The following is a 12,345-nucleotide window of genomic DNA, read 5'->3' as shown; positions in this document are numbered from 1 at the left end:
CCTCTTTTCACCTTCTGATTACACAGCTTGCATTTGACAAAGCAAATGTCATCTGCAACTGTGTCAAAAAAGGACCAGGCACTGCAAGTCTTGGGAGCGCCCGCTTTGGATTTTGGAAGAGCCATGCTCCTAATGGGTGCCGAAGTGGAGGCTACAGGCAACCAAGTCTGCCCCCTCCCTCTCCCTCCTTTTTGGGCCGTTCGGGGAATCTCTTCCTCAGAGCTGCTCCCACCACCTTCCTGTCCCTCACGCCATGATGGGTCTAGGACCTCATCATCTACACCACCCTCTTCAAACAACTGCTTCTCCTGGGTAGTCTCGACAGCACAGTACGCACCAGAAAGTGGCACCTGAGTCTCATCATCAGATGCGTACTGAGGTGTGCTGCTGACCATAGGCACTGGCCCACCCGCCTCTTCAGATTCAGAGAGACAAAACGGTTGCGCATCACTGCATACTACCTCTTCTTCAAATTCTAGAATTCTGCTTGGCTGGCCCCCTCTTTCCAAGCAAAGAGATTCAGAGAACAGAAGTAGAGATGGCTCCTGTCCAGGGCTCTCTGACTGCCTGGGCAATTTGGCAGGTGGTGAAGAGACAGATGGGTGCTCTTCAGTGCTCAGGACCTGAGAGGATCTGGAACTAATTGAAGTCGATGCGTTCGCTGCCATCCATCCGACAACGGCTTCAATTTGGTCCTCCCGCAGCAGTGGGGTACGGCTAGCTCCTACAAAGCTGCGCATAAAGGACTCTTCCCTGGTAAAACTGGGGGATGCTGAGTCACTGGTGCCCGCAGCAGGCACAGAATCCCCACGTCCTCTCCCTGCAGGCACAGAATCCCCACGTCCTCTCCCTGCAGGCACAGAATCCCCACGTCCTCTCCATGCAGGCACAGAATCCCCACGTCCTCTCCCTGCAGGCACAGAATCCTCACGTCCTCTCCCTGCAGAAACTGCACGCCCACGACCACATGCCTTACTCCCTGCCTTCTTCATCTTGGTAGACTGATAAAGATAGGCAGAAAAGTACTAAGGGCTTAGTGTGCTTATTCCTGAACAGCTGCTAACAGGTATAAGAAACACTAATTTTATAAAGTGTAGACTTTAACATGAGCTAATGTGGCCTACACAACTGTAAAGTGGAGTGTTTGGTGAACTTTATTTAGGTCTTTTTTGTCACAAAAAGACACCGGATGTGCCCAAAGATGTAATACCGATAGTATCACAAACTTTTTGTAGCTATTACAATGCAGGAAGGTAACCTACAATGCAATAGATGAGGCTGCAAAAAATAGGCTAATACTAATCTGGCTGGGGCTGCAGGGCACAATGCTGCAGAAAGGCTCCTCTATCTACTCCTATATAGTGTGTTTGGAATCAATTTAGCTGAATACGGATGGAACCACCACACTAATAGGAGAAATCAGGAAAAATGATCAATTAGCGAAAAAGGACAATGTATGAGGCAGTGACGCACGCTGAGTGCACTACAACCAGACGTGGTTGAAGCACACACTACAGGGTGAGCTGCACTCACACACACAGAGAGCTTGCAGACAGTGGTGAACTGCACAGAGAGCTGTGCACTAGCGCTGCAAGGCACAGCGATTTATAAAGTAGCTTGGGTAAAGCAGAATAGAGCTAATAGGTAGCTAAAACTGTCCCTCAGAACAACAGCGTCCTATCCCTAACTGAATTTACAGCAGAGTGAGCTCAAAATGGCGGTGGCGGCTTTTATAGTGCATCATCACATCATTTCAGCAGCCAATCACAGCTATGCCATTAGTTAACATGCCTACATGCCTAACAGGATGTGCCCACACTTCTTAGGATCCTCATTGGCTGAATAAAATGAAACTGGCTCATTGCATTATGGGAACTTCCGATTCCGGTATACGATATTCTAAAAGTATCGGAATTAAGTATCGGAATTCCGATACCGCGAATATCGGCCGATACCTGATATTTCAGCATCGGATGCTCAACACTACTGATGACACATTAATGACGTTGCACCAGCCAGACTAATCAAAAGCCACGTTAGGGACCCCTCCAAAGTAAGAGATTTGCGAGCCTCCTATCCAGAGGCCAGAGACTACTGACTTGGCTGATGAATCGGGATCCCACAAATGAGTACACCCCTCTGTAAAAACAAATCTTTTTTTTCTGTTTTATTGTTTTCATATTCTTAGGATCATAACGTGTTTTATTGGTACTATTTTGGGATATGTAAGTCTTTTTGGTCATCCTTATTTTTGTGATAAAATGACAAATGTGTGTGTTTTTTTTTGTTGGAATTTGTTTTTTACTTGATAAAAAAAAATGATTGGGAAAACAAAACCTGTTTTTCAACGTTTTTGTAAATGATTAGTTTCACAACGGGAACACGCAATGCGTTAGTTGCATAAATAATCCATTAGTGCAGTTCAATGTCCAGCCTGTGTGTGTTATATTGGCAGGCAGCCTATTAGATGGCATCTCCAGTCGGATCTAATATCTCCAGTGACCATGGCATGTAAGGAGTTAACGGAGCAGCGGCAGAGTGCTGACAGTGCACCCTTTCACTGCTGGGTCCCTGCTTGATGTGGGTAGTGAGCACTGTTGGATGGAGCCCTGGGATCATGATTCCAGGATGAAGATGCAAGTCCTAATGTCAATGGGCATGTTCCATTAGGAAGTGCTTTGACGGGAAGTGGTTTATCTACTACATGTTTTTTATCTTAGCATCCAATATTATGAAAGCTTAGGTTTGATCTCTCATATCAAAGGGTTTTTTAATCTCCAGCATTCATGGTATATGCACAGGATATGCCATAATAGCTGGATAGGTGATGGTGTTACCTCCCGGGCCTCTGCCTGTCAGGAGAGCAGGAGTTCCACTTTGCATTGGCTAACATTCTGAAGCCCGCCATCCTGTTCTTGGTTAGATATGGGTACCCATACTCATCTGCTTTTTCTTTTCTTTTCCAAGGACTTGAGAAGGTTCCTTTACAAAAAACTTCCAAGGTACTTTCTTTCCATAGTTTTTCGTATGATTAATGATTGCTATTATGTAATTATATTTAATAATTTAAGACCTCAACTCCCAAGGTCTGAATAACAAACCTCCTGCCCTCCTCTCTCTGACGATACAGCCTGGTCTCTGGGGCCTTTATTTCTGATACCAATGCCCATGCGTTGGCTCGTTAACAATGGTCATTCTGATGTGAGGTGTAAATTATGTCTATTACTAACATAACCTTTTGATTGTTGTTTTATTAGTGTTGAAGGACTTCATGCCATTGTAGTGTCAGACAGAGATGGGGTACCTGTAATTAAAGGTAAGGAACTAGAATGGACATGCATGTCTCGGCATGCAGTTCTGCTGTAATGTGGTTCTCTGCCCTTATACCCACTCTTACAGCTAGGTTACACACCTCAACTGTTATCTCAAACTTCCAAATTAATGATGCGGATATGATGAAGCACTGGTGAGCGCACAAGGAACTATCTGACCAGCAGATTTGTTCCTGCCAATATTGGAACTCAATCTAATAATTTCAGCCATAATGATAATTGAGATTAAAGAAGTTGTCCACTACTTGTACATTGATGCCCTATCCATAGGATAGGACATCAATGTCTGGTCGGTTGGGGTCCCACACCCGGCACTCCCGCCGATCCGCTGTTATCGGTGCCGCCGGCTGTAAGTGCTTACTTGCGGAGCTTGGCCATCAAGTTGTAGTGGCCACCGCAGGGTACTTCACATTCGCCTCCTATTCAGTTCAATTTAATAAGAGGCGGATGTGTAGTACTCCGCGGCGGCCACTACAACTAGGCGGCCAAGATCTGCAAGTAAGCACTTCCGTCCGGCAGCACCGATTACAGCTGATCATCAGGGGTGTTGGTTGTGGGACCCCAGTTGATCAGACATTGATGCCCTATCCTACGCATGGGGCATCAATGTAAATGTAGTGGATGGGTTTGTTTCCATGTCGAGATTTTTTTTTTTATGCGGTTTTTGTAGCTAAAGCCAGAAATGAATAATAAATGGTAGATGTCCCTTTTTTTAATCCACTCTTGGTTTTGGCTTCAAAAACTGCATCAAAATCTGAAGTTGGAAACCACTTTCATTATTTTTAAAAGGAAAAAGAGGGTGATTTGACTCTTAATACAATTAGTTTACTTTATTTTTTAGTCCGCTTAGAGGACTTGAAAACCTGTGATCCTTTGCTTTTTCTATATACTGCAAAACTATGATTGCTCTATTTAACTGCCACTGCCAGTGATTGACAGCAGCGCCTAGGTAGTTAAACATCAGCGACTGGAACAATCGCTGCTGCTGAAGACTGATGGTGGCTGTATAGCAGCCGGTATATGGCGCAAGCTGAGCCCCCTCCACACATGCAGACCCCAGTACGAACATACAGGTACATGCATTTGCTCCAGAGTGGTAAAGAGCCATGCCACATGACTTGGGCTATAAAGCCAAACCCGGACCCTCTATTTGTGTACAGCCATTTTGGGCTGCTTGTAGCTCATCAACGAAAAGTAGGAGACTGGATTATAGAAATGTTCACATTCAAACACTTATTGCTGTTTTCTTTATCAGTTGTAAATGAGAATCCCCCTGAACATGCTCTGAGGCCATGTTTCCTATCCACATTTGCACTGGCCACTGACCAGGGAAGCAAGCTGGGACTCTCCAAAAACAAAAGCACCATATGTTACTACAACACGTATCAGGTAGGTAAAGCGTATGACGATTGTGTGTAAAGTACCGGTGGTAATAGACATATTAATAGGCCCATCCTCCTTGTAGAATTGCTGTTTCCGTCCTCATTGCACTGATATTAACCGGATCTCACTGTGTTTTCTTTGTGGTCCACAAGTCACTTTGTCCATGCACACCTCACATTACGCTTCATAGGGATCCATTGGAAGTGTTTTCCATGTTCATTGTACAGTAAAGCATCATTTACACAATAGAAAACGCCTTTAAGCAGCACGGAAATATGGAGGTTATAAGTATCACTTCATTCCTATTGTCTGTAAGTCATTGATTTGTGTTTCAGGTTGTCCAGTTTAACAGATTGCCGTTGGTTGTGAGCTTCATAGCTAGCAGCAATGCCAATACAGGTAGGCGTTCTTCTGTATGATTTACATTGTATTCACATGTCTAGCCCGATAAAAGGTGCAGTGTACAGTACAGGCCAAAAGTTTGGACACACCTTCTCATTTAAAGATTTTTCTGTATTTTCATGACTATGATAATTGTACATTCACACTGAAGGCATCAAAACTATAAATTAACACATGTGGAATTATATACTTAACAAAAAAGTGTGAAACAACTGAAAATATGTCTTATATTCTAGGTTCTTCAAAGTAGCCACCTTTTGCTTTGATGACTGCTTTGCCTGTTGGGGATAAAAATTTCTTGATTTGCCCCCACTAATCAATAAGTGATAACTCGTCTTTGGAGAATCCCTTTAGCCAAAATGTATTGGCTTCATGTGTGCTCTGAATATCACCCACTACAATAGTAATTACTCTGCACAACAAATGCCATCAATAACCGGTGTCAGACGCATCCAGCACTATGTCTACCATATTGTTCCCCTGAAGTAAGATTACACAGTGGGCTAGTCATCACTGACCCGTTATCAGCCACTAACAAATGTCACAACTGGCTCCACATAGTCAAGTGTTAGTTCTATCTGCATAATATTAGCTTCATTGTGTAATGAGGATTAAAGTTCCTTCTGCTTCCAAACAGTGCGGCACGACCCCCGCAATCAGTAAGTTACAGAACTTGTCTTCACTCAATATCCCCTTTAAGCATTTGGAGAAAGAGCCGTTCCCATAACAGGTTCCTCTCATTTCTACCGTTTGATGCAGTTTTCTGCAGGATGATGGAAAGTTTCAGGTTCCCACTTTCTGCCCTGAAATCGGAGTAGACATATTGTCTACAGCAGCTTGTAGTCCACCAGCAGCTGGAATATACATAGAAATATGGACTTCTGCAGTCAATTTTCACTATTTATTAATATATATTTTTTTTATTTTTAGGTCTAATCCTTAGTTTGGGAAAAGACCTTGGCCCCTTGTTTGAAGAGCTTCGGCAAGTGGTGGAGAATTCTTCATCTGCGTGATCCTCAAAAGAAGTCATGAACTTTTGGTGCGGGGAAAAAAAAAAGGTTCCAAAGCAATGAAACACTTTGTACTTGTAGTTCTGCCGGTGCCCTGAGTAATATTCCTCTCTGCTAGAGAAATGAAGGAAAACTGCTGGATTTCTAGGGGGCATCAGCCCTAACATTTCACATCCCCCCTCAGTGAAGGAGCTTATCCGCTGCAGAGATGGATCCAGCTGTGGTTACACCGGGCAATTAACCAACAAATTCCCTGCAGATAACCATTGTATAACACAGTAAGAGGCGTAGATCTGTATCGGTCGTATTCTCTGTTGTTTTTCTATCTGGAACCACATTAAATTGTAACTTGCTGATATTAAACCTAGGACATTGTGTGCACAGGGCCAATGATGACGTGTGAGTGTCTCAGTGACATCTGCAGATCTTTGTAGCTGGTTTCATAGCGGCTTAAAATGACATTGGTCTGCATTGACGGGTAAAATCCAGAAGCAGAATACTGCTAGAATGGTTTGCTCTCTAGCTCCCCCTGTTGTTAGTCCTCCTCATGGACACTATGGAGGACGACTGATCAGAGTGAAGCTGCCATCCACCTTCCAAACCACAAATTCTTACCAACACATTAGGACTATAATAGCTAGCTATCTTCAGTGAACTTTCCACCTAGAACGGAGCAGAGCGGTGGCAATGGGGAAAGTCAGATACCTGTAATAATAAACCTCTCGCCACTAGATGGCAGCATAGGACCATTGTGAAAAGTTATTTTCTGCAACTATTAAGCTTGCCTATAGAATATAATGCACTTACCACTGTCTCTGGAGGAACCGAGGCTTGTAGCCTTAAGATTTTTACCTACAAGATTAACGGAATAAATATTCCGGATGTAATTGTGTGTGGAACTCATTCTGCTTATGATGCAGTTTTTCAGCTCCCATTACTAGGTCTGACACTGGTCTGAGGACGCTCCTGATTGTGGAAAGGAGTAAGCTCCTTCCAATATAAAGTGATGTACAGCCGCTGCTTTTGGAGGAAAGCTGCTCTTTTCTCAGCGGCATCAAGATTTTCTAACTGTTCCTGGGAGGAGAATCATAGATGTGTTAGCGCCACGTTAAACGAGGGTCTTTTGCGGTCAATGTACAGTACAGACCAAAAGTTTGGACACACCTTCTCATTTAAAGATTTTTCTGTATTTTCATGACTATGAAAATTGTACATTCACACTGAATGCATCAAAACTATGAATTAACACATGTGGAATTATATACTTAACAAAAAAGTGTGAAACAACTGAAAATATGTCTTATATTCTAGGTTCTTCAAAGTAGCCACCTTTTGTTTTGATGACTGCTTTGCACACTCTTGGCATTCTCTTGATGAGCTTCAAGAGGTAGTCACTGGAAATGGTCTTCCAATAATCTTGAAGGAGTTCCCAGAGATGCTTCGCACTTGTTGGCCCTTTTGCCTTCACTCTGCGGTCCAGCTCACCCCAAACCATCTCGATTGGGTTCAGGTCTGGTGACTGTGGAGGCCAGGTCATCTGGCGCAGCACCCCATCACTCGCCTTCTTGGTCAAATAGCCCTTACACAGCCTGGAGGTGTGTTTAGGGTCATAGTCCTGTTGAAAAATAAATGATGGTCCAACTAAACGCAAACCGGATGGAATAGCATGCCGCTGCAAGATGCTGTGGTAGCCATGCTGGTTCAGTATGCCTTCAATTTTGAATAAATCCCCAACAGTGTCACCAGCAAAGCACCCCCACACCATCACACCTCCTCCTCCATGCTTCACGGTGGGAACCAGGCATGTAGAGTCCATCCGTTCACCTTTTCTGCGTCGCACAAAGACACGGTGGTTGGAACCAAAGATCTCAAATTTGGACTCATCAGACCAAAGCACAGATTTCCACTAGTCTAATGTCCATTCCTTGTGTTCTTTAGCCCAAACAAGTCTCTTCTGCTTGTTGCCTGTCCTTAGCAGTGGTTTCCTAGCAGCTATTTTACCATGAAGGCCTGCTGCACAAAGTCTCCTCTTAACAGTTGTTGTAGAGATGTGTCTGCTGCTAGAACTCTGTGTGGCATTGACCTGGTCTCTAATCTGAGCTGCTGTTAACCTGCGATTTCTGAGGCTGGTGACTCAGATAAACTTATCTTCAGAAGCAGAGGTAACTCTTGGTCTTCCTTTCCTGGGGCAGTCCTCATGTGAGCCAGTTTCTTTGTAGCGCTTGATGGCTTTTGCAACTGCACTTGGGGACACTTTCAAAGTTTTCCCAATTTTTCGGACTGACTGACCTTCATTTCTTAAAGTAATGATGGCCACTCGTTTTTCTTTACTTAGCTGCTTTTTTCTTGCCATAATACAAATTCTAACAGTCTATTCAGTAGGACTATCACCTGTGTATCCACCTGACTTCTGCACAACACAATTGATGGTCCCAACCCCATTTATAAGGCAAGAAATCCCACTTATTAAACCTGACAGGGCACACCTGTGAAGTGAAAACCATTTCCGGTGACTACCTCTTGAAGCTCATCAAGAGAATGCCAAGATTGTGCAAAGCAGCCATCAAAGCAAAAGGTGGCTACTTTGAAGAACCTAGAATATAAGACATATTTTCAGTTGTTTCACACTTTTTTGTTAAGTATATAATTGCACATGTGTTAATTCATAGTTTTGATGCCTTCAATGTGAATGTACAATTTTCATAGTCATGAAAATACAGAAAAATCTTTAAGTGAGAAGGTGTGTCCAAACTTTTGGTCTGTACTGTATAATTAAAGTGACCCTACTGTGTAACTTCTGACATATCGCCGGATCATTTCTGGGACTTAGTGAGTCTGAGACTCGTATGGAAGGTTATAATAAGCGACGCTGAAGCATTGGGATAGAAACGACGGCATTTGACACATTAACTGTTTTTACATCTTACAATACAATTTAATAATCTAATGCCTTGATTGCAGGTTTTGTGCTACTTGAAGTTGTGAAAAAATTTGGCGACTTTTGTCATTCTTAGCCCATTACTGGCCGGCGTCACCAGCTTTATCAAAAGTGGGTGAAACGTGGACTGGTCGTGAGCGAGCAAACCCGACAAATCCACCATGAAAGGAGCCACAAAGTAGTGTCAATTACTACAGCCATCTACACCGGCTCAGGGCTGCTGGATATGTCTCGGGGGGCGTACGGCAGTGTGAATATGCTCCGAATTCATTAACTTACTCCAGGGCGCTCATTACTAACAGTGATGTACAGAAGGCCAGTCTTAATGAATCAGGGCCTTTATCTTTAATAGGTTGAGAATGACCATTGATTTTATAATTCATCTTCATGCACACCATATAGTGTTACATTAAACCAGAGTCGTATATGATTATTTCATTTTCTGTACAACTTTGGTTAATATTTTGTATACGAATAAATTGGCAAATCCTAAAAGTATACTTCCTAAAGAATGTCCAAAACCTGAGACAGAAACAAAATGCACATATACCCGGCTGTGAGTAAAAGCAATAGTGCATAGAAATAACATGGAGTACCTGGTAAAAAAGCGTAAAAGCCATCCCACCAGCGTTAAGGTGTCCCCAAAGCGGGATGGTCCTCGCCTCTAGTATTAAAACCTTACCATGTGTCAGTGACGTCAGTGTGAATAAGGGACTAAATCGCCTTCTTCCTGAATAGCTGGTGAACATTAAAAGCATTAAAATACCTGGGACTGTAAAGGCCTCTGCGGCTTCTATGGCGGCTTGTTTCCTCGCTGATTGATACAGTCTTCATTTCATTCTTCAATGATCTTGTTCTGAGGGGAGTTTGTAGCTGTTTTTTATTACTGGGCTTCTCTGGCCGACCATAGCGCTCCTTGTATTATATGGACACTTGGACAGTCATTCATCTGAATTGCTGAGTTCTAATACAAAAAAATATATTGTTTGCTGCTTTCTCAGCAAGATAAGCTTTGATTAGACATCTCTTTTTAGATTTGCAGGGCTGCCACCGGCAATTTCAGGGCCCCATACTGGGAAATTTTTCAGGCCTCCTTGAGACTCTGCCCAGGCTCCACCCCCAGCCTAGCCTCAACAGCGCCCACTGCCCATGCTCCACCCCCAGCCTAGCCTCAACACCTCCCACTGCACAGGCTCTGCCCCCAGCCTAGCCTCAACACCTCCCACTGCCCAGGCTCCACCCCCAGCCTAGCCTAAACACCTCCCACTGCCCATGCTCCACCCTCAGCCTAGCCTCAACACCTCCCACTGCACAGGCTCCACCCCCAGCCTAGCCTCAACACCTCCCACTGCCCAGGCTCCACCCCCAGCCTAGCCTCAACACCTCCCACTGCCCAGGCTCCACCCCCAGCCTAGCCTCAACACCTCCCACTGCCCAGGCATGTGACGCCATGCGCTGCTCAGATGCTGACATGAGCTGCAGCAGAACAGGATGCAGCGCTGGAGCATAGGTGAGGAAGGAAGGTGAGTATATGTGTTTATTTTTTTGTGTGTGCAGTGATGTGGCCATACATACCAGGATTGGGGGATGAACAGGCCATGCATACCAGGATTGGGGAATGAGGGGTGCCATACATACCAGGATTGGGGGATGAGGAGGCCATGCATACCAGGATTGGGGGTTAGGAGGCCATGCATACCAGGATTGGGGGATGAGTTGTACCATACATCCCAGAATTGGGGGATGAGGGGGGGGCATGTATACCAGGATTGGGGATGAGGGAGCAATGCGTACCAGGATGCGGAAATTTACCAGTAGCTGCTGCATTTCCCACCCTAGGCTTATACTCGAGTCAATACGTTTTCCCAGTTTTTTGTGGTAAAATTAGGTACCTCGGCTTATACTCTAGTATATATGGTACATTTTTTAAAATGACCAATAGTACCATATATAAGGGAAAAATACCGGCACACCATGGCCAGACCACATATTACCATCACATAGTGACCGAACAATACCACATACAAGAGACAAATACCGCCACAGCATGACCAGACTACATATTGGCACTAGTGACATTATACACAGGAGCTCTGTATATAGTGTCAGTGTACAGGTAATACAGGGATCACTGGTGACATTATACTCAGGAGCTCTGTATATAGTGTCAGTGTACAGGTAATACAGTAACTCACCGCTGACAACATACACAGGAGCTCTGTACATACAGTGGGGAAAATAAGTATTTGATACACTACCGATTTTGCAAGTTTTCCCACCTACAAAGAATGGAGAGGTCTGTAATTTTTATCGTAGGTACACTTCAACTCTGAGAGACAGAATATAAAGATAAGAACCAGAAACTCATATTGTATGAGTTTTAAATAAATTGCATGAAATAAGTTTTTGATCACCTACCAACCAGCAAGAATTCTGGCTCTCACAGGCCTGTTAGTTTTTCTTTAAGAAGCCGTCCTACTCTGCACTCATTACCTGTTTTAATTGCACCTGTTTGCACTCATTACCTGTATAAAAGACACCTGTCCACACAATCACACTGCAACCTCTCCACCATGGCCAAGATCAAAGAACTGTCTAAGGACACCAGGGACAAAATTGTAGACCCGCACAATGCTGGGATGGGCTAAAGGCCAATAGGCAAGCAACTTGTTAAGAAGGCAACAACTGTTGGCACAATTAATAATATTTTTTTTATTTATATAGCGTCAACATATTCAGCAGTGCTTTACAATTCAGACACATTATCAGCACTGTCCCCATCAGAGCTCACAATCTAAATTCCCTATCAGTATGTCTTTGGCTTGTGGGAGGAAACCCACCAAACACAGGGAGAACATACCAACCCCTTGCAGATGTTGTCCTTGGTGGGATTTGAGCCCAGGACCCCAGTGCTGCAAGGCTGGAATCCTAACCACAGACCCACTGTGCAGCATTTTGTTTGAAAATGGAAGAAACATAAGATGACTGTCTATCTTCCTTGGTCTGGGGCTACATGCAAGATCTTGTGGGTTACAAATGATTCAGAGAAAGGTCAGGAATCAGCCCAGAACTACATGGGAGGACCTGATCAATGATGTGAAGAGAGCTGGAACCACAGTCTCAAACATTACCATTAGTAACACACTATGCCGTCATGGATTAAAATCCTGCAGGCCACGCAAGGTCCCCCTGCTCACGCCAGCACGTTAATGCCCGTTTGAAGTTTGCCGATGATCCAGAGGAAGTATGGGAGAAGGTCATGTGGTTAAAGGAGACCAAA

General features: G+C 44.1%; 1 protein-coding gene across 1 annotated transcript; it reads left to right on the top strand.

The window, feature by feature from the left end:
• Positions 1-2,925: 2,925 nt before the first annotated feature.
• LOC141191713 (ragulator complex protein LAMTOR3-like) lies at positions 2,926-6,510 on the top strand. The gene is made up of 5 exons (XM_073661652.1): positions 2,926-3,002; positions 3,258-3,316; positions 4,588-4,721; positions 5,051-5,114; positions 6,048-6,510. The coding sequence occupies exons 1-5, from the start codon at positions 2,926-2,928 to the stop codon at positions 6,128-6,130; spliced, it is 417 nt and encodes a 138-aa protein (XP_073517753.1). The 3' UTR covers positions 6,131-6,510.
• Positions 6,511-12,345: the final 5,835 nt, after the last annotated feature.

This window comes from Phyllobates terribilis, unplaced genomic scaffold (genome assembly GCF_046119375.1).
Source record: "Phyllobates terribilis strain yellow unplaced genomic scaffold, ASM4611937v1 Scaffold_51__1_contigs__length_9155689, whole genome shotgun sequence".
Classification (NCBI taxonomy): Eukaryota; Metazoa; Chordata; class Amphibia; order Anura; family Dendrobatidae; genus Phyllobates; species Phyllobates terribilis.
The sequence above is the reverse complement of the archived record's forward strand: the minus strand, read 5'-3'. Positions and strand labels throughout refer to the sequence as shown.